The sequence below is a fragment of the Acanthopagrus latus genome, chromosome 9, assembly GCF_904848185.1.
Source record: "Acanthopagrus latus isolate v.2019 chromosome 9, fAcaLat1.1, whole genome shotgun sequence".
Lineage (NCBI taxonomy): Eukaryota > Metazoa > Chordata > Actinopteri > Spariformes > Sparidae > Acanthopagrus > Acanthopagrus latus.
The window spans coordinates 25,582,790-25,606,186 of NC_051047.1; the positions used below are offsets into that span (position 1 = coordinate 25,582,790).

Sequence of the window (23,397 nt, forward strand, 5' to 3'; positions counted from 1 at the left end):
TTGGTTGGCATTTAAAATAAATGCACCGAATTTTATTTTTCTAGACATTTTCCTACATTTTCCTACATTACTGTAATACTACATTCACTGCTGCTGCTGCTGATAATAATAACTATTAATAACAACCTGAGTGTATGAACACTAATGGCCACACTGACATCACCCCCCTCTGTTAAACCCATCGTGTCCCCGCTGCTCGCTGTTTGTGTCCATCAGTGCTTCAGATGGCAGGTTGTCCTCTGTGGTCACGTGGTGTGTGAGCTGAGCATCCTTCAGCTCGGGCAGCAGCAGCAGAGAGTCTCTGCTTGTTTCTCTCGGTATGGACCAGGATCGCTGCTGCGCTCCGCTCTAGTCTGCAGCATCCTCCTCTCCGCGTCGTGCTTCTTCTTTTCTCTTCCTCTTCTTCCCACAGCTGGACTGCTCTCCCCACATCGCAGGTAAGAAACAAAACAACAAAAACTCAAATCGAATGGCTTGCAAATGCGTTGACTTTTGAGTGGGCAACTGCGCACTGGCGTCAGACACACGATCAGCTGAGTCGCTGTTTTGGATACTTGGTGTGCAACAAAGACACGCATGTGCACCAGAAGGAGGAGGAGGAGGAGGAGGAGGTGCAGCATGGATGTGTTTTGCATGTGCAACCTTGTAAGTGGACGTGTGTGAGTGTGTCCTTGCAGGGACAGGCTCGGCTCCGGGCGCACGGCTGCGCTGCGAGGCGGAGACGTCTTCATTGTGTGCAGGTGGAGCAGCGGAGGCGGAGGCTCGCTGGTTGTACGATGTTGATATCTGGTGTTGTAGCTGCAGCTGCTGGTGGTGCTGGCGGTGCACTGTGAAGCCAAACAGCATTGACTGATGGAGCACAAGAAGCTGCATGTATGTCACATGTGAGCAGGGGTGAGATGGAGGTTCAGGTTCAGAGAGAGGCTGGAGGCTGGAGGCGGGTCAGGTCACATAGTAATGACTCAGCATCCACCCTCTGCTGAGGACAGACAGGTGATGGTGCTGCTGGGACCTCCACACACATTAAAGGGGTTTCTAAAGCAGGTGGATGCTCAGTTCATGGCTGTGGGAACCCGACACCTTCAGCTTCAGTGTTTTATAAATAATAATTTCAGAATTGAGTGCGAATATCGATTGTTGCACCACTTACATCTGAGCAGCAGCAGAAGAAGAAGCAGAAGAAGCAGAGAGTGGGATTACAACAGCTCAGCAGACTACAGGAGGCCTACTGTACATCCTCCATCATTATATTAACCATTACTTACATAACACAGACCCTCAGACAGCTTATGAATTCACCCGGAGTGATTAAAAAGGTCAGTGCAGGCTTATAAACACATTTTCTCTCACGGTGTCTCATCGTAAACATACAGTAGGTTTTAATTATACCAGATCTGAGCGAGGCTCCGTCTCCAGCCCAAAATAGTGTCAGTGGAGATTATTGACAAAAGCAGCAATTTGTAAGATAAACCCCCCAAAATTTAATGTAAATTATCAACAGAGTAAACAAACATTGTTGATTTTAAGTCAAAAGACGTTTGTATTGTGTCGCAGAGACGTCTACTGAGATTAGCATGCTAACCAACTAGCCCCCAGGAGGAGCGCCAGGCCATGAAGCCAGTTTTCGTAGTGGCCAAGACGCAATGACATTGTCACCTTGACATTAAATTGACATGTATTGAAGAAGGTAAGCCAAGTGTGACTGACTGGCTGAATGAGAACGATGAGCTCCGACTGAAATGAAATGTTTTCTTTTTCAAAGAAACAGTTGCTATGCTTTCCTGTTTCTCATTGGCTGAAATTCAACGACAGTGTTCTAGACTCAGCATATGATTGGCTGGCTCTCAGTCCTCTTCACCACTCTGATAACTAAACAGTGAACAACAGAGCGACTCGTCTGTGAGAACGACAGAACGAACAAGGGGGAAGTGAAACGTGGAATCAGGTCAGTTCGTTCGCGTTAGAGTCGTTCCTTCGAACTGATTCGCTCGCAAACGATCCATCTCTAGATTTCATAGGAGTGAATGGGTCTGCACCTCCAACACTGTGTCTAGCAGTACAAAGTCCATGATGCTAACCAGCTAGCCCCCCTTAGTCCTGTCTCGTAATTGCCCTTTTTACCTGCAAGACACAATAATTCCAAGCTCACAAATAAAGCCCACGCCAGCTGTCTAATTTCCTTACTAAACAGAAAAATACAACCATTCACCCTCAAGTTCAAGTTTCACTGAGCCATGAGCTAGTCAGCTAACGGTAGCTGGCTAAGGATAGCCAGCCATGTGCAGCGGTGTTTGGTTATTCTGCTAATATGCTTCTTCCTGTGTTTGTGGAGCTATATTCTAATACTGGCCATATTCTACAAGTTACACCTTTAAATCGTCAGCATCACAGCATTGAATGAGTCATTTAAATCAACAGGACTCAACGGCCTCGTTAGTGACTCTGCTTTGAGCTAAATGCTAATGTAAATATGCTAACAAGCAACCAATAATGATGCAAACATACATCTTTAAAGAAATTTGATAAATTACCCATCACTCACAGAAAAAGAGGGCCAATTATATGATTTTATACTCAGCAGCTGAAGTTAGGCTATTAGTTAGATGATTGTATTAATGTATTCACATTACTGATCAGTATATCAATACAAACAGCTTATTGTCTGTATGCTTGCTGTGGTCTGGCACCGTCACAGTGTTGAAGTTTACACCGTGGTCCAGTCTGACTCTGAGTCTGTGGCCCACTTGTCTATAAAAATAGATCTATACATCAAGAAATAGCTCATTGCTGTGACTGGAGTGTCTGGATGTGGCCTGGAGTCGGGGGGGGGGAAGTGGTTGTTACTGGGCAAAGACCTCAGAGTGATGACTCTGCTTGCCACCTCTGTTCAGACTCTCCGGTCGACAGGGAAGCATGAGGACACTCAGACTGCATTGTGTTCTGTGGGAGACGGCAAACGTGGGGCTGCACATATGAAATTTTGGCAGCGCCGCCTGTTGTTTGATGGAAGCAGTCCAGATATGTGAGACTGCATGAAGCACTGAGTAATAACAGTGGTGCTAGAGAGGGAAATGTGCGTTTCTAACAGGTTAACTGTGGTTTGCAGCAGCTCGTGATCTTACACTTTTCCCTCTGCACTGTATGTGAAGTCCACCAGTCTGTGTCCATGTTTGTCAGTGTGTACTGTGAAATTCTGCAAGATGTCTCTGCACGGATGCCAAGACTTCTTAGTTCTGTGATCAAAGTTAATCTCTCTCCGGTTTCTTTGCCAGATGATATAATTTCCTGATCACAAACAGTAACTTGCTGCAAACATTTTATGGTGAATATGGTCGAGGGATTCAAAGCCTCCGACTCCTGCCATGTTTTAAAAAGGAAAATAATGGTGTATCAGGTATTTATCATATCCCATTTAATGATGTTATTGATAACATCCATCCATTATCTGAAACTGCTGATCCATTTCAGGGTCACTGACACTGGAGAACACCATGGATAAGCCACTAGTTCATCACAGGATGGATTGTAGGATGTAAACATGGGAACTCTGCACAGAAAGGCCCGTCCCAGTCTTGAACCCAGGCCCACCCAGTGCGTCACCTTGTGTGGTTTGATTGTTCTCCTCCCCTGAAGCAGTTGCCATTTTGATGCACCACCTAACGTTGCTAATGCTAGCTATACTAGTTTACTTAGCTAATGCTAGCTGACGTGAACTGTGGTAATGCTTGCAATGTTTCTGTCTCCAAAGTCTAAAGAGGCTTTGTGCAGCCTCTGCATGGTGCTGGAAGCCGCTTGTTAGCTCCGAAACTGAGTCTTGTAACAAAAGCTAATGTTAGCTACTGCAGTCACTGAAAGGAAGTGAGAAAAGATACTGGAAAATGTGCATAAAGTCACATTCTTTGGATGGCTGAGTCTTTCACAAAGAAAATCCAGGAATCCAGCAGCTTTAAAAGATTATCCACAGGTAACTGAGAGACTAATTTTGAATGTCATGTTACAATCTGCCCCTACACGGCCAACAAAAAAGTGATTAAAACATCTAAAATTCTTACATGTAACTGGCTCACAAATGTTGTTCAGTCTGACCTTTAACCATAATGAAGTTTGACTCTAGAATGGTTTTTGAGCTGAAGACAAATAGTGAAACTCACTAATATCTTTTCTTCATGACTGATTTCGGACTGGAAGTCTTCTTTAGCTGATTGAATCTCCGAAGCCATCTGGAGGCCACGGGGCAGATATGAGTTTGGCATCTGTAGTCTAATTTGTGAAGTGCTGCTCAGAAGCGAGCTGCCATTAGGGACGATGATCCACTGTGGTTACTTTGATTAAATGATGTGCAACAAACACCATGCTGCTGAAAAATAACCACGCGAGCGTCTGTGCGTCTGAGCACATCGACATCGAACTCTCCCCCCGCTGACTAACGTCCACCCTCCTCTTCCTCTCCGTCTCCGGCTCTCTCAGGGCCCTGAAGCTTTTCTTTCCAAACAGTCTGGTGAAAAATGGCTTTTCATTTAATTCCTCAAATGAATTTTGGCTGCTGGTATAATGTGATACAGCAGAACTGTGACTGCGGTTATTTTTGTAAAATATCACCGAAGAGCAGCAACGAAGAGGAAAACAGGTTAATTATGGAGTTTTGTTAAGTGATGCCATCATATCAGTGGCTTGGAGACACTTCTGTTCATGGGCAGCAGTGGTTCTGTTACTGAGAGATGTAAACATGTTTAAATCTAATCGAAAGCAAACTCATCACTTCAGCCAACAAACCAAATGGAGCTGAAACAAAAAGCTGACTAATGGATTCAATGACACTTTGAAGTTGCAGCGTTTTGTTGGTCACAATTTGCTGCTTTTGTTTGTCTGAACTGAATTTATTTCCACTCTGTTCAAATTAATACCTTTTTTTTTTTTTAGGTTTTTGCCAAATTGCTGACAAATCAAGACCTTGGATGACTTTCTACAAATTTAAAGAAACCGAACAGAAAGGCCCCAGCCAGGTCTTGAACACGGGACCTTCGCGCTGTGACGCAACATGCGCTGAACGCTGCTTAATTCAATCAAATCCAAATGCATTTCTGGGCTTTTGGGACATTATAATTGGCTCTTCTCACTTTTTTGTCTGACATTTTATAACCCAAACCAAAAATAATGAATTGAAAAAAAAAGAAACCAGCAGATTAATATGAATTAAAACACTCATTAGTTTCAGTCTGACAATTCGAGGTCACACGAAAAACTATGACAAGTTTCTTTTGTGGGTTTTTGTATTTATTTATTTATTTTTCATGATGTACCAACTAATGAGGACCCAAATACAGATACAGAAACGGGGCAGGTTTAAAAAAAACTGAAGACCAAAAGTCTGAAATGGTTTGTTTACCGTTCTGCAAGGCAGGCGGAGAAAAGTCCACAAAAGCAGAGACAACAAAACAGAAATCACCCAGTGACAAACTCAACAAACAAGAGAGCCACGAGGAAACACAGGTAGAAACACGGACAAACCAGCAAAGACTGATGAGAAAACAGGCTTAAATACACACAGTGATGAACTGATGCCACACAGGTGAGGAGCAAAAAAGGGCAGGAAAAACAGACAAAGAGAGGAAGTAGAGAGTGAAACTACAAAATAAAAGAGGACATCAACAAACCCAAACGATGACACACTCAAAGTAAATATCTTCTAAACTCTGAAATCAAATCTAGCATCTGGCGATGAACACCAATAACACGTCATCTTTCAAACCACAGGAATAAAACAGTCATACTTGAAGTTGCGTAATCGCTGCATCTTAATGAGTAACATTTCCACTCATCCTTTATTTCAGTATTTTCATGACATACAGTTCTATAACCATGTTAGTCATCATCAAGTGTTTCTTGAGGATCAGGTGGTGAGTGTGTGAGTTTGGCCTCCACATGGCCGAACATTTGGGGCAGTATTTCTTCTCCGCTCCTGCAATCAAATACATAGCTGATTGATTTAAAGGGGTCTTCTTATTTTTTGCAGCCCTGTCATTCACTAAGGGTGCTGTCTTCCTCTTCATTTGTGTTTGTTGGCATCCAGCTGCCCCCACCCAGCACCACCAGCACCACCACCAACACTATCAGTGTCCGTCACCTCTGTATGTCACCGTACCTTCACACATTCAAAGTCCACGTCCATTCAGAGCTCTCTGATTACACAGCTGGAATGGAGAAAGGTGGGACATTTGATATCACTGGAGCAGTGAGTGAGGCGGGGGCGGTGGTGGTGGCGGCGGGCCGGGCAGGAACTGGGTCAGCTTTGGCAAAAGGTGACTACACACCCCACGGGTGGCCCAATCAGGATGAGACACCGGCCCCTTCAGACACAATAGGAGGCAGGAAGGGGACATGTGTAGGGGGTATATTCTCCCACATGCAGGTGGTTTATTAAGCTGTCAGTGCACAGACGGATCATATGCTGTTTCCATAAAGCTAACAAGAGGATTCTTCATTCTTTTAAACCAATAATGGGCGGAGTAACCATAAAACACTTGACTCTGTCCTCTTTTTCAACTTAAATCAAGAATGCCAGCACAGAAACTCCGTAGTTTTCAGCATTTGTATGCACAATTGTTTGACTTTGATACCTCGAATGCATAAAACATGACTCAACAGGGGTCAGACCTGCTTCTTCCACCAAAAATAATCCTTTGAATAAAAGATTTCAGGCGGCGTTGACCCGCCGTGTTGTAGGTCGTTCTCGAAAGATGCAGCGCGGCATGATGATGCCACGCCGTGCGTGCGGGGAGCGCTCAGAGAAACTAACCCAAAACTGTTCTGCTCCCTCGTATCAACAGCGTAGTTTTATTTGTGCAGCGCCGTGTGCATAATGCGAGCTATGAGCCAGCTGTAAATGTCTCGGAGGGAGCGGATGAGTCAGCTGAATAAAAACGGAGACAGATGTAGGGCCTCTGTGTTGTGATAGAGGGAGAGCAGCAGCTCCAAGTAGGGTGGCTCTCTCGGGAATCATCAGCCATATTCCCTAAATTCCCACGACTTTATTTTGGTCCACACGGGATCCAATATTCGGGTGTTTGCTTTGTGTTGTCTCTTAATTGCACGCACTGTTTTGTCTCTGTGATCAGGCCTGTAAAAGCACTGTGTCATTGTTGAATATCACCGAAGGGAAAGTGATATAATGAACGGAACAGTACAGTTAATATTATAAAAGACAGAATAAAGGCAGCTCTGCAGAGAGGAATCACCGGAGCTGCAAATTGTGGCATTCTCCATTTTCTGTCTCTTCTGGCGAAAAAAATGGGACATAATCCTCGCAGAGTGGAAACACTTCTAGAGGCTAAAACAGTTTCTTGTAAGTGGTGATTTTTCCGGCTCGCCCTCGTTCACACTGGCCAGAGTAGTAACAGACCAACAGTCTGTGACATGTTTGCATGGACGAGAGGCACCTGTTTCCCTCCATGTTGGAATAATAATCAGCTGTGTCTGTTTTTTTTTTTGTGTTTTTTTTTAGCATCACTGGGTCCCAAGATGGCTTCTCTTGTTTGTTAATATGCAGTGTTTTTTTTTCAAATTAGACTAATGAAGTGCCGAGTAGCTCCTGTTGCAGAAGGGAATAAAAGTTGAGTCAAAGACATGAAATATGATAAGATAAAGGTTCCTGTTAACTTCAGGACGCTGCCAGAAACAGCTTACACATGTTTTCAGTGTGAAGATAGTAAGAAGAGAAGTCAGCTGCAAGGAAAGAGCTCAGATACATCGACTGTACTTTAAGTTAAACTCTCTCCAAAATGAAACCGAGGCTTTTTTGTGAATTTATGAGTCAAACCTTTGTGTAAAAGCATACTTACGACAAAAGAGGCACTTTTAAGATTTACCATATTTTCGTTTGATGCTCAAACTCATTTTCAGTGGCACTTTTACGCTAGCATTAAAATCTCTATTTTTAAAACAGTAAGAAGGCTCGACACAACATGAAACTCTGCTCGTAGTATCACCAGGGTCTCTACACATGAACACGAGCATCGAGAACATTGTTTGTGTACGCAGAGTTTTCTAAAAAGAAAGTTTTTGAACAACTCACGTTACCAGTTGTTTGTTCCGCTTGCCGTCGTCATGGGATCGACACTTCTCAGCTGCCATGACGACGACTAGAGGAAGAAGCTACTGCTGAGGTGAGCTGTTCAAAAACTTTTTAGTAAACTCTGTGTACACAAACAATGTTTTCAGTGCTCGTGTTCATGTGTAGAGACCCTGGTGATACTACGAGCAGAGTTTCATGTTGTGTCGAGACTTCTTGCTGTTTTAAAATCTTGATGCTAGCGTCAAAGTGCCCGTAGCACTCCCACTCAAAATGAGGTTGAGCCCAAAAAGAAAATACGGTAAATCTTAAAAGTGCCTTTTTAGTTGTAATTATGCTTTTACACGAAGGTTTGACTCATATACATTCACAAAATAAAGCCTGGGTTGCATTTTGGCGAGAGTTTCGCTTTAACCTGCTGAGCACCAAACAGCATACTGACAAACCAGCAGCCAGCTGGAGGTGAAGGATCTGAAATGTGCAGCGAGCCATTCTGGATAAAGACATTCGTGCTGAGTGTCATTTCCCCTCGTCAGATAGCGACGGTGAGGGTCAGGCCACCAGAGCAAAACATCTTTACTCGACGACCTGCGAATCAGACACAGCGATCGACTGTCTTTCTCTAGAATTGCACCTCACTCCACCTGCAACCAGGGCTGGAAACTGAAAGTTTAAAAAACAGGCAGCGATGAAACGTCCTGATCACATCGAGGCAACACGCAGAAACACATTTTACATGGAGGGCTTTAAAATGAAAAGCTATTCACTTTTCAATTATTTCAAGCTGTGTGTGTAGGTGTGTGTTACAGCGATTGTTCACACCGTTGCGGTACGTTATATGTGCTTGGTTTGTGTCCAACGGTTGCTCACATCACACTTTTCGCTTCTCTCGTCCACTCTCCTGCAGGTTATGCCACCCCAAAGGCTTCCTGGATCCCCAACCGTGAAAGAGAAAGGCTGATCCCCCGTCCTCCCCCAGGCTCCCCCTGCTCTGCTCCCCATCTCTCCCTCCATCCCTCTCCGGCTTACTCCCCTAACCTGACCCTGCCACCCCTGTCGTCCTTCACCTCCAGGACTGTCCGTCCAGTCACATCCTTCCCCCCGCAGCAGCTCGGCACCCAGCCTGTCTGTTCAGTTCGATTCAAGCCGTCTTTCCTGCAGGCGCTCGTCCTTGTCGTAGAGCTGTTCTTCACCCACTGGCTGCACGTCAGGCCCCATGGCTACAGGAGGTCATGCCCCAGAGATAGATGTGTTGATCAACCTACAGCAGGTAAGAATAACATCCAGGAGTTTCTTAAATGTAATCGTGCAAGTTGAAGACATAAAACACGATTTTAGAAAACATCTGGCAACACAATCTTAAAGCAAAACCAGGCACGACTTTGGTTTCTGCTCACATGACATGTCAAGTGTTTTCTTCTTGAGCAAAGACGAAGCTCCAGCTCCTCTTTTAGTTTGATCCGGAGCTCTTCAGTTATTTTCTGGGGAGGCTCTGTTGCCTCTCGGTCATCCGGCCCCGGTGCTTTGAGCGGCACAACCTTGTTAAAAAAAAGGCAGCAGCTTTCAGTTTGATTCGAGGTGCTCTAATTAGACCCCAGAGCTCTCCTGAACAACTGAGTGATTAAGAACAGTGGCAGAGTCCCCGTGGCAAGTAAGGTAACTCCTACAGTTGTTCTGTGTGTGTGTGTGTGTGTGTGTGTGTTTTCACTAAGCCCTGTTGACTTCACTCATAGATTTTCTTTAGGAAGAGTATTGAGGAATGAACTAGACAGGAGCGTATCCTTTGTTTAGTTGTGCATCACTTTCAAACTCACAAATTGTGCTTATTTAAAAGCACAAAAATTTTCGGAGCAGCTGCTGATACCTGCATGTCTTACAAGTTACCAGTGACCTTAACTGGCATCAGTTCACTGAAAGAGTAAACTTCGGTGGGAGTGTAATAATCATGAACCACCCCAAGCATCTTTTTTCTGCATTTTAATCTGGAGAAAGAAGTTTTCATGTCGATGTATTTGGGACAACATGTTCCCTGATAAATCTTTCATAGGCCAAGTGATTCATCGGTCGGGCTCCAATATTTTTGGGTAAAGTGCTTCTTCACTCTTCTGGTGACTTAGATAAGATCCATGTCTGTGTGTTCATTATAAATTTAAACCAAAGAGGCAGTTAGGACATTGACAGCAGCAAACACGCTGGAAAACACGGAGCAGTAGAAAGACGGTGATGATGTTACAGTAGCTACTTTTTAATATATCTGTTACTTTATTCTCTTTTCAAACTCAATGTTGACTCAAAGATGTTGGAGCAGCTTGAACGGAGCCAAATGGCAAACCTTTAAGATGCCAACCTCCTAAACGTCAAGTGAATCTTTGTTAGTTGAGTTTTTGATCAGTGTTGAAGGTGTTCAGCTTTAGAGATGCTGGAATAATTATTTTTTACTGTTTCCCCTTCTTCCCGTCTGTATGCTAAGCTAAACTAAACACCTTCAGCTTACTGTTTTACGCACACACACAAGAGTGGAACGTATCTTTTCATTTCACTCTTGCAAAGCGTATTTGTGAAATATCAAAACTCAAGAAGAGGAGAAGAATATCATCATGCTACCTTGGCTTTGGGAGATTTTCAGGCTGGTTTCATCCTGCAGGGTCGTTGGCGGTATGAAAATCCAACTACATGCAAGAAAGATAATCTGATTTCTCCTTTTGCATTGTGGGATTTAACAGTAAGGGGACTAGCTGCTGTCACAAGGATGGAACAAAAATGAATATGCAAATGTGAACTGCTGACAAGTGGAGGAGGGTTTGACTTTGCAGAAGAGAAAACTACTACGGCGCCAAATATCTGAAGAGAGAGACGTCTGGACACAATGACTGTAGGAGAAGTCACTATGTCAGCTTGTACAATGGAGTCGTGCTCAGTGTGCGAGTGAAAGAGTCCTTTGTGGCTACAGTGGGTGGCCTTTCATAGTCGGGCACATTAATGCTGCTGGTGTGGCTCGAAGCTTGAGATTGAGGAGTTGGAGTGAGAGCGAAGAAAAGACCTCATAAGATGGTGCGACAGATATCTGTGAGAAAGTGCTCCGCGCCCTGTGTTAACTCATTTCTGAGCTGCACAATCTCCAACACTCGTTTCACACATTCACACCAATCAGCTGCCAAAGAGCTCGTTTATTAAAGGCTGGCGTGCGATGGCAGTGGATCAGGTAAAAATGTCTCTGCTGGAATGCAACGTGAATGTTAGACGTGGTGTTTCTTTCTTTTTTTTTTTTTTCTACTTCCTGAATCGTGTATTTTTTCTCAGCTCGATGTTTTCAAGAAGCATTTAGCTTTGACTGTTTCTTCGCCTCTCGCCCTCAGGCCACTGCTACCCTTTCAGACAGCTCGTGCATCGTGAATGTCAGAAAACAAAAGGGCCTGTTTCACTTCCCTCAGACGGCGCTTTTGATATAAAGTTAAAAGATGTGATTTGAACTCCTGAACTCAGCCTGATGTTTTCACATTAGTTTGGATATTTATTTTACAATTAGAAAAACAGGTTTCCCAGAGAGTGCCTAATGGTTTCATAAAATTCCCTTTTTTTGGGGGGTATTATGAGACATTTTCAGTGAGGACATGGTAATACCAGCACTTGGACAGCAGAATTCATGATAAATGTTGAGCTCTAGAAGCTTGTTCATGAAGCAGGAGCAGCCGACAAACACAACCGGGACAGTATCAGTGTTCGGTCTGTGAACTGTGGACCTGGGTCAGGTTTGGGAGAAACAACTCTTCCAGAGAGGCTTCGTCAGTCTGCAGAAAGTTTGCAGGGTATTTCTCCTCTGCAGTCACATCGCCGATAGCAAGACTTCATTTATTTTCAGTATTCTGGCCTTATAGAACAACGTCCAGACACATATTTTAAATAGCCACATACAGCCCTCATTTCAGCAGCCAGGTGCGACTTTGTAACTCCGGAGCTCGGCTTCAAAAGCTCACATTTTCAAGCATCCAAGTATGCCGTCGCCGTGTGAATGAACAGCCAAAAACACCACAATAGTTCACCTGTTTTCTGTAGAGAAAGCTTTTGTGTCTCTAAACGAGGTCCTTGTTGGTTACCATTCCTCTCCAAGTTTGCAAGGTTGCTGCCTATCAGTCAGAAAAGCTAATTAGCTGAAAAAAGACACTAAGTCCACACAGAGCAGTCTCACAGAGGAGGTGAAGTGGATTGTGCAACACTGCTAATAGGTTTTAGAAATAATAATAACGAAAGACAAAATAAGAAAGCATTTAATGAGTAAAAAGGAGTCTGCTGTTTGGACTTTAAAACCCCAAAAACTGAGAATATCGTCGCAGGTTTTTACTTTGCCCCCGTCGCTGCAGAGATTCCAATAAGGGGACCAGTTTTGCAGTTAACAATGTCTTCATCCCTTGTTTCGTTAACAGTTGAAGGACTAGAATTCCCTCAGACGACAGAGTGACTATCGGTAATAAAAGGAGCAGTTAAATGTCATCAAGACTGAATTGTTCGCCTTTGACGTCTCAACACAGGGATGAGTCACGCAGGGGTCTGTGGGAAACAAAAAACTGAAAACGCCGCCGTCCTTCACAGCAGAACGTTTTCTAGCTGCTATTCATGTGAAACAGATTAGTCTGTGTTCTCTCAGAGAAGCGGCTCCGCCAGCGAAGGAGGTGACGTGTCATTATGCACAGCGGGGACCATGCCATCCTCAGTGTGCGTACAGCATATTGTGACACTGATTTGAAGGAAATAATAGGCTGAATGCTGGGCTGCATGAGTGGACCCTTCAGTTGTCTACCCTCAATTACTTTGTGCCCTCTTGTGCTTAAAATACAAAGAGAGAGCATCCATACAAACAGACAGGCTGCTTCTGTACATCACCGCCTCCTATAGCTGATGGATGGCGCTCTAAACTACAACCGACTTATCGTTTATTCCGAGGCGATCCGGTGTGATGGTGTGTGTGTGTGCGACCTCCTCTGGGCTCGGCTGAGTCTCATTGGTGCTGCAGAAACATCACCAGCTGCCGTCAGCTTACGTCAGCTGCAGTTTGTTTGTTTTTTTGGTATGAAGAGATCCTCTTAAGGGCGTCTCAAGATAAAGATGTTCTTTAATTGAAACCAGGAGGTCTTGAGTGTAAGCTATAGTGTTCGGTGGAGCTTAAGGGACGGCAAAAAAAAGTTTCCTGTGGCAGTTTTCAGCACACAGCAGCGTTCCTGTATTACACAATGACGCACACGCTCAGTGACGCAGAGCAGATTCCTGCCAATGGATTCGTATTGTATCAACTGATCTACAAAGGTTGGACGTGCATCAAAGAATCAGTGTTTTTTTGGGTTATTTTTTTTTTTATTTGACTGTGTTTTATCTGGGTGCAGAATTTATGTCCAAACGTTCCAAGTTTTCTTCATTTGCTGGCGTTTTGTCAGTTTCCTTGGGTTTGCACCTGCCACAGAAGTAAATCATTCTTAGAAAAGCTTCATTAAAAACAGGTTTGAACCTTCTAAATCTAAAACTGATCCAGTAGTGGGAGGAGCTTTTATAAGCTCCTGTCGTATAGCCAGACAATGTTCAAAACTAGTGACTAAAAAAAAAAAAAAGACGTAGTCCAAGTTTCAGGGTCTGAAAAGTAAAGCCAGCGCGGAGGTGTCTTAAATGTGCAGACTTTTTCTAATGACCAGCAGGACGGGGAGACTCCACTGGTTGCAAAACAAGCCTGATTGTATATAAGTTTATGAGGAAATCTCCCCACTTCTCACTTGATTCATTACCTCAGTCAACAGTTTTCTGATGAGTTTATGGTCTCGATCGCAAGTTTCATGTCCTCTCCAACACAGCATGATGTTCAGTCTCTAAATGATGGTCCCATTGAGAGTTAAATAGATGATAAAGCAGGATGAGCTTCAGGGCGTGGCCACCTTGTGATTGACAAGTTGCTACTGCTGCATTTTCGAAGGTTGCCAGTCAGATCCAATCGGACTTCACGGGGGGCTCATACTTGGTTCAGACCCACAGCTTATGTTAAGGAACATGTGTTATAATGAGATTTAAGACATTTGGAATTTGATTCTCAAGGATGACAATCGAGAAAACTGTTTTTAGAGTTCAAAGACTAAAATAATGAGTTTATTTCTTGTTTGGCTGAATGGTTTGCAAAACTTTTTTCCAGTCAGTAGCAGTCTGAGTTTACAGTATATGTAAATGTGTTAGACTTGATTGGAAGGAGATATTAAGCATTTCAGTACCTCAAATTACAGAAGACAACAAATTACAGAAAAGAATATTTACTTGGCCTTTGTTTAAAAATAGAGCTACGTATGAAATCATTGTTGCTTCAAAGTTTCTGCTGCGTGAAATCGGCAGACTAGAAGTTTCGAGGAGGTCACAGAAATAATTGTGTCTGTCAGACACTTGAGTGTATGAAAACTGGGAGGAATGAGGGGAAACGTGCTTATCATCCATTTAAAGAAATCACACTGAGTTATGGGACATGTTTAATAATTGCTCGTAAACATCAGCTGTGTGGGGGAAAAAAGAAAAAAAAATATGTTAGTTGTGATTTGTTGGTCTGGGAAGCGAGCCAACTCCTCCAATCAGAAGAGGCTGAGATGAAGGGATGGACGGGATGGGAAGCAGTTTTAAAAAAAAAAAAAGGAAAAAAAAGAAGAAGAAACAGGAAGCAACAGAAAGCAGGGACTCTTATCAGCCCGACTGTTCAGAAGTGATCAGTAAAGAATGTATTTCACTGTTTAAGTCCTCTCACCATTGTGCTGCTGAGCAGCTGCATTTCTGGGTGTCCCTGAACATTTTTCTTATTCAGATATGACTAAAACCTCCCTCTGACATTAACCAAATTGTTTTTAAATTGCTGGTTCACTTCATACTTGAGTCTTAATTACATTCCCTAACCTTTGTATTAGACCTAATAACAGCAATCCCCGTCCACCTCGTGCTGCACACTTAACGTGTTAGACAGAAATAACCTGTGTTCTGTGTGTCCTCACTCCGGAGGGTTTTCCTGACGAGTTGATCCTGACAAACGAGGCAAACACACAACACACACACACACACACACACACACACACACACACACACACACCCTCCTCTGTATTACTCAGCAGCTGATAAATATTTCAATGTATCTCTCTGGCTCAGCATTCCATTAAATATGAAATATTAATGTTGTGTAGAAGTTGGCCGGTTCACCAGAAAAGGTTAGAGCGCCCATGTTTTTTTCAACTAACAGCGGCTGTTTCAGCGTAGGTTCCCCCCCCCTCCTCGCCATCCTCTTGATTGATTGCAAAGTAGGCACATTGTCATGCATTTGATACGACTGTGTTTGATGTAGATGGTAACACTCACAGCAAACAGATTGTGATCAGATGAGAAGCTCTTATCCATCATTCATTACAACAATACGATTAGGAGATCGCCATCTGCATGTTGGCAACACGGCTGACTCAAATGGACTCTATAATTCCTCCGTGCTGCCGGTTTACACAACATGACGAAGCATCCTGAAAATGCCCGAGGTGACATGATCCAGTGGCTTCTCTTATCCAACTAACACCCCAAAAACATTGAGATCCAGTCAGTTTACTGTCTAAAAAGGATGAAAAAAAAACTAAAAGCCAATACCTAATGTGTTGTTTTGCTGATGCCAGTGTAGAAATTTCCAAAAAAACAGTTCCAAAATATTTTCAAAACATTGCATTTTCAAATGTTTAGTGAGGAGGAAAATGTCCTCAGCAGGTCTGCTAGAAATATACATGTTTTTGTGAGAAACACTGAATGTTGAATTCTTCTTTCTTTGTCAATTATTATCCCGTGTTAGCTTCCGAAGGTATATCGACAGTGTCCACAAATATTTCAAAGTATTTTTAAATCAGAATCCCTCTCCTGTCCTCTCTCCACTAGAAAATACAGCAGGGTGAAAAAAATAAAGGAAAAACCTGAATAACCTCGTGGAGAAACAGAACATATGTCTTGTCTCTGTCGTGCCGCGGCGGGACGTGATGTCGACATGTTTTGGGGGGGTCACTGCAGATCAATACAGAGACGTTCTGGGTGATCGCCTTTCCCCCTGTGATGAAACACCCGCTGCTCACACACCGAGTATGAACACACAGTATGCTGGAGATGTGGGACTGAACTGTTAGGCAGCAGTCATCAAAACACCAAATGAGGGAACGTCCAGAGATTTGTTGAATCGATGCCGAGACACGTCGACGCTGTTCCTGTCACGCTCGTGATGACTCATGTTAACCTCGGGGGGCATTCACATACATTTAACTAATTAAATGTGATTTGGAGCAGCTCCATGTGAATAACCCACCCATCGTGTAGAGGCACACGCCACTGCCAGCTCGTGGGTCTCTAACAGCAATATTATATTTATTTATTGATTGATTGATTGATTGATTCCAAAGCCACTTCTACTTGATATAACAGTGCTGATGAAGGAGGTATGTCCATAACTCATACTTAAGCCACACCCACTTTTGAGAGATCTAATCATATTTTAAATATTTAACTTTAAGTTAAACTCAGTCCACCAGTTTTACTCATTAAAGTGTGTTTGTGAACACTACACATTCATCAAAGGAGTAGTACAAACTCTTTTTATGGCTTTCAGGGAAGCTGCATGTAATCTGATAAATCGCCTCCAGTGATGCGGTTGAGTTGCATTGTGGGTAATCTAGGCACCGCTCTTTAAAAAAGGAAGAAGGATTTCTGGAATAATTAAGGGAATATCTCTGTTTCTGCTGCATCGATTAAATGTCATCCCATAACGCAATATTTGCATTTATATAATAAAAATATAGAACAACTGTGTAACTCTTCATCTGAGAGGAACTGCTCTAAACTTATTTTTTTTTATTTATTACATTGTTACTTCTCTCCTGGCTGGCTAAGTTAAAGGATTTTAAAAGTCGTGTATGTGTAGCTGCAAAGTGAACAACAACAGCCTAATCAAGATGAAATACAAAAACCTGACCCTGCACCCCAACAGCGCCTTCTCCAGGTTCTCCTCCTCTTCTTCATCCTCCTCATTTTCCTCTACTGGACCTGCTATTGCTATTTTAAATTAAAGTTAAAGGAGTGCAAGACTAGTGACATCGCTGGAGGTAATTTATCAGATAACATGTAGCTTCCTCTGGAGACACTTCAGGGTTTATACAGCTTTTTCTTACATTTGCTGTAATATTCCTCAATTCATGTAAACACACTTGAAAAACTAGTGGAGTTGCGCTTTAAATCCTCTCCTGAATATCAGTGCCCACAGTCACTCTGAAATATTACACGCTACAGTCACTAAAGGAGCTCTAACTTCCCTTTTTTTCTGACTTTAAGTTGTTTTTTTGGTGCTAAACTAACAGATTTCTTTGTCACACGACAGAATTTTGTATTAGACGGATTAAATGTTCTGTGTTAATCTTCCTGCTGACATCAGAGACTCTGTGCACCCGAAAACTAATTATAGACGGGTCTGTTCTTAACAAGCACGCTCACTGTATTATCTCATTGGGGCCTATCGTTGATAAAAATGCACAGCATCTAAAAAAAAAAATAAAAAAATAAAAAAAAAAATCACTGTACTCCATTGTCTGCCGTCCAAATCCTCCTCCTCCTCCTCCTCCTCACACACTCCCTGCACCACCTGGACCGGGGTTGCCCTCCTCCTGTGTCCCTCCACCCGGTCTGACTTCAAAGCTGACATGAAAGAGTTTGAGTCATTTGCACCGACGGAGGCAAAAAGCAGGTGTAGCTAAAGTCCCTCTACTCTAATAACTACCTCGGCTGAGTGTATTATTCCTTCTTCCATTACTTATTGAATTCAGGGTGCGATGCTGAGAATCAGTGAGATAAGGTGGGGAGGCTGAAATGTAACTAGGGCAGGTTTATTGGAATAAAAGGCACCTGAGGTAATGAATAAATTGAGCCGGTGGTCCTGTAAAAACAAGACTTTTACTGCTCAATTTAAAATTCTCCTCTTTATATCTGTCTGGCTTCATCTACCTCGGCCTCGTGCAGATAGGTAGCTCGGATCATTAAACGTATCCTGTCCCTCCATCCCACTGGTAATTAGGAAGTAATGGAGCCTTGGCACAGAGAAATCTGAGACCACAGAACAGTAGCCAGAGTGCTCGCCGTGCCAGCACCAATCTGAGGCGGAGGAAGCAGCCTGCCCCAGTGATTCGACCAATCAGGGGCCCCAAAAAAGGCTCCGACAGGACACGCCCTCCAGCTCTCGCCGTCTCCAGGGGCTGTCTAGTGCATTAGTTCTCTGCTGCTTAGCACTTTGTTGTATTGATTTGATGTCCTCTATACGTACCGTGGAGGATGTACAGACACTGTGTGCCTGTTGTACTGAAACAGAATTGTTTCTGTGACAAATACAAAGCAAATACACAGTTTAAGGCCGATTGTGGAGGGTTTTGGATGAAATCGGGGCAGGTACAGTGTTTGCGAGGTGTGTTTGCAGGAGATTCTTGCAGCAGTGAGATTTCCACAGCACGATGTCGAACCAATGACATATCACAGTTAAATTATGTCACGTTTATGGCATTACACAGTTATTATCAGTTACAGTGAACCTTAAATTAATGAAAACGGAGGAGATTTCTTTATCTTTAGCGTCACAACATGATATATACTCACAGACATGAAGCTTGATATCATTTTTACATGTGTTTATTGTAAATTAACACTTGTACAGTAATATTCAATACAAAAGACCAGAAAATGTAGTACAGTAACAAATTAAAATACATTTTCAAACCACGTTATACTTTGGAATTGGTGTTGCAACACTATCTTCAGTCCACACACACTTGCATAAAGTGTGTTTAGACACTTTCTCAATAATATTGACCACTGGTTTCCAACATGCAGGTCCCAACCCTCATTACGGGTTGTAGAGTCTTCACAGGGGGTCGCTGTCTTGGTGTAATAAAAGTTTGATAAAGTGGTCGATATAGCAGCATTTCACTCATTCTCACAGGATAAGGTCTTCATGGTGAAGACTTGAACACAAGCTACACTCACAGACTGCTGAACAGCCTCCAAGAAAAGCATAAGAAAAGTCAGCAGTTAAAACACCAACATGAACAAAAGCCAGCTGTCAGGGACAGAGCTTAAGGAAAAAAGTTCCTATCCACAAGAAAATATCAGTTCTTACATCTAAGAAAATCTGCCAAACTGAAGTCTGTTTTATCACAACCTGAGCTTGAGAGTTTCGCTTTTATAATACCCACTATTGCAATTCTTGAAGTCGTCCATGGACTGATTACAAATGATCCAGAAAGCTGCTGCCGGGCCCAGGACATTATTTGCTCTCTGTTAAGTTCAGGATTCATTGTAAGATTCTGGTGGCAGCGATGTTCATCCCTGAATCAGTCCATTCTCACCAGTAGGTCACTCACAGTACATCTTCTGGTTGTCTCTTCGCTCTTGACTGAGAGGAAAATGTGATCGCTCCCTTGAAACGGCAGCTCCAGCACTCTTCCTATAGACTTGAACTCTGCAGGCATCAATAGAGACTGAAACAAGGGATCCCTGAAGGAGACAGGACAGAATTAGCGATGGAAGTCCCCGATGTTCATTTGTTCCATGTTCATCCCGCATTAGGATTCAGCCTTGAGTCGACACGAATGTATTCCCTGTGTGAGTGCTATCTGTGATGTGAGAGCCAAGCTGTGTTATGTTTAAAGAACGCCTGATTGCATTACCGTCCTGGGAAGTACATATAATACACCAATCAGAGGAGCATAATCCATGTAATAATCATGCAATCAGTGATGGTGACTGCTTTCTTCATGCACTGATTCCCCCAATTCATCACAGTGAATATGAATCGTCCCACACTGTAATTATCACAGTACCAACATTTGTACCAGGTAATCTTCCTCTGTCTTTTTATCCTGCTCCAGGTGAAGGTGGAGGAGGAGGATGAGGAAGGTCCAGTAGAGGAAAATGAGGAGGATGAAGAAGAGGAGGAGAACCTGGAGAAGGCGCTGTCTGTGGAGCGCTTTGGTGACATCATCAGCGACTCCGCGTCCACCAGTGGAGACAGGATGGGCCGACACTACACCGAGAAAGACTTTGAATGTAAGCAAAGCTGCCGCGTGGACAATATGCCTGCAATTTGGAATAGCCACATTCTGTCTTACTTGGAATATTTTCCTTATTTTTCTGATTTTTTTTGTTGATTATAGCAGTGGCAATGTGTCATTCCTGCTGCAACTACATGATGGAATACTTTGAAATATCCTACATATATTCATGGTCACCTTCCCAGGAAACCCTTGGATATAGCATGTGCTAGCATGCTAACACACCAAGCTAAACTGGTGCACATGGTCGATGTTACACCTGCTGAACATCAGCACATCAACACTGTTAGTCCGACCATGTTAGGATGCTGACGTTAGCATATAGCACCACAGCTCTACAGCCTCACAGAGCCATTAGCATCGGATATCAATCTCATAGCAAAATCATCCACTGCGACTGTTTACACTGTTGTGAAACCAAATTATTTTGTAAGAATATAATCCAGTTAAATATAAATGTGCTTATGTGTGTGTAAATACTGACCTTGTCTGTCACAGTTTGAGTTGTATCAGATTAAGAGATCAGTTTTCAGCGCAGGACAGCAGATTTTGTGTGTGTGTCAGTGTATCGATGGATTAGTGTAACAGAGATGAGCGCCGCATGGTAGCAGATGATAGTGGCTGAGATTAGAAGGAGCAGCAGCTCCCTTCTGATCTTTATTACAACGATGTGTTTCACCCATTACTGCATGTTAATCAAAATCTGAAGCTTTTGTTTGTGTTGTTGTGTCTTTCAAGTGTTTAACAGGGATTTAGGTGGAGAGAGAGAGCTCCTCCTCTGAGAGTGGCACCATTTTTTTTTCTTCTCCTTGCATGTTTAATTTAATGGAATCAAAAGGCTGCAGCTAAAAACAACACCGTCAGGCAGTGTTCTGCAACTCAAGACTTAATTTAGATATGATGCTTTAGCTGTACAAATATCCGGGTAACTATTTGTTGTAGTTTTAATGCGTGTTGTGTTGCAAAGTCCTTTGGATTCCCGAGTGCCCTTAGACCTGAGATACTTAGAGCATTAAACACTGTGTGACTCTGTTAACAGTCAGAAAGCAGAAGTTCAACCTTCGATTTTCTTCATCATTTTCTTCTTTATGCAGATCACAGACACACGTTCCACCACACGCACCACCCGTTGTCCACCCACCTGCCCCTGCCCCAGCGTCTACGCAAGAGAGTGCACAGCACGGACAGACGCCGCAAAAAGAAGCGGAAGAAAAAAAAGACCTCTCTGCCACCGTCGGACGTTACACCCACCATCCAAGAGGTAGATGAGGAGGAGGCGGAGTCTGAGACTGATGGACAGGGGACGGTTGCCACGCCCACAGACCTACATGTCATCCAACCACAGGTAAAATAAGACTGAGGAACCAGGGGGGCCTCCACGGTGTGAAGGTGGCAGGATGTGGTTTTACCTGAGGAGTGACAGCATGTCGGCGTCTTGCTCCTCTCTCACTGATCTTCCTCTTCCTCTCAGTTTAGTTTGGGGAGCCAAGAGGACTTGGAGGAACCCCTCCCGCTCACTGCCTTTCACACGGAAAACGAAGAATTGTCGAGGAAAGCTGCACCAACTCTGATAAAGAGGGAGACTCTTAATGGGGGGATCGTTGATCTCAGACAGAATGAGGAGGCGGATGGAGAGGAAGCAGCATGCAGCAGGTACGATCTCCAGATGTAGTATATGATCTGAGAAGTAGTTATAGTTTCTCTTTTCTCTTATGAACATCAAGTTGCTTTCAAACCCACAAATTTGATGCCATTCAAATTTTCTCAGTTGACAGTTGGAAAGTAGACTCAAGCACCAAACAGCTGACAGAGTTAGCAGTTAGCTTGTGTAAAGCTACTTATAACAGCTAACTAGTGAAATATCTGGCTCTTTAGCAGCTAATTAGCCAAAAATCAGTATCAAATCAGATCAGTACTGTAGCCTACACACACACACACACACACACACACACACACACACACACACACTATAAACTTTAACAGTTGACTTAACTTTGAAAAAGGGCAGATTACCTCTATTAAATTTCAAGTTGTATGAGCCGAAAAGTTTTAACAACGGGATGAACATAAGTCCAATTTTCCATCTGTTTTGAGCTCTGTTTTGGTCTCCACCGACTCATTTGTCAAATATCCGTTTTTGTAGCTGCTAAACGCTCCTCTATGTTTGCAGGTTTGGTGCTGGGCAGGCAATGCACAGAGGGTTTATCAAGGTTAATTGGAGCAACGAGAGTGAAGTAAAGATGTGGGCAAGGAAACTACAACAGTCGGTATGAAGATGCTAAAACACTGTAGAGCCGCTCCTTTCATATGACATGCCGTCTGTAATCCATTGTGGTCGATTGATATAAAAAAGATATTAGCTGTGCGGCTTGTCGTCAGTTTACCCTTCATTTCACGGAGGGTTTACCAGTAATGTAGAATGAAGCACACATAACACAGAAGTGTGTTGCTATGGTTCCCAGCAGTTTAATATGCCTTTTGGGCGGGTTTACCAACGCTGCTTTCTACTCACACAGGAGCAATATTTGTGGTGTATTGTTTTTAACGGCCTCCTGCAGTCGGTCAGAAACAAGTATTCTATCGGTCGTTATATAAGAGAGGAATACAAAGCTGGATCAAGATGAAGTGATTAATATTCTATATCATTCTTTCTTAAATCGTGAACTGACCCCCAGCATCAGACCAAGCGACGCTTACAGTAACAAAGCTTTTTAGCAGCTCACACCAGAAGAAGAGCACAGTGATGTCTCTGCTCTAATAGCATGCAGAGGCTCAGTTATATGCATGTGAACTGTACATTAGCTGCTTTAATGTTTCATTAGGAACGTGGGCATCAAACAAATCAAGGCTAATAACCCACATGTGCCGTTCTTAAGACTGTAATGGCTCATCAATGGCTCCAGCTGAATCCTAGATGACCCATCTGGCTTGCAAAAAAAACACAACCGTCAGAATATGACTGGATTTGTTTTGTTTTTTTGTCATAATTATGAATTTATGATGAATGCCGTTCGCAGCATCGAGGTCAGGGACCCGCTGGTGATTCAGGAATTTGGCTCTGCTGATGCCTGGTAGAATAAAAAGGGAACAGAAACACCATCACGCCTGTGCCATGCAGGATTGTTCAGCTGTGTTTGAGTGAAAGCAGCTGAGGATGACTCAGAGGGTTGTTGAGGAGCTCCTGCTCTGTGGTTGTGTTGTGAAGCCCCCTGCTGG

The 23,397-nt window shown here is 43.3% G+C and overlaps 1 protein-coding gene across 4 annotated transcripts in view; it reads left to right on the forward strand.

Moving 5' to 3' along the window:
• The first annotated feature begins 286 nt into the window (after positions 1 to 286).
• The window catches only part of slc4a3 (solute carrier family 4 member 3), a 51,712-nt gene continuing 28,601 nt past the window's right edge, over positions 287 to 23,397 (forward strand). The window contains exons 1-5 of one of the 4 annotated variants that reach the window (XM_037109223.1): positions 287 to 437; positions 8,976 to 9,338; positions 19,999 to 20,176; positions 21,276 to 21,526; positions 21,653 to 21,834. In XM_037109223.1, coding sequence (XP_036965118.1) covers positions 9,285 to 9,338; positions 19,999 to 20,176; positions 21,276 to 21,526; positions 21,653 to 21,834 — 665 coding nt within the window. In that variant the 5' untranslated portion in view covers positions 287 to 437; positions 8,976 to 9,284. Of the gene's footprint in view, positions 438 to 1,925; positions 1,946 to 8,125; positions 8,163 to 8,243; positions 8,370 to 8,975; positions 9,339 to 19,998; positions 20,177 to 21,275; positions 21,527 to 21,652; positions 21,835 to 23,397 lie in introns of those variants that run through there. The other 3 variants (XM_037109227.1, XM_037109224.1, XM_037109226.1) reach the window with 3 other exon arrangements.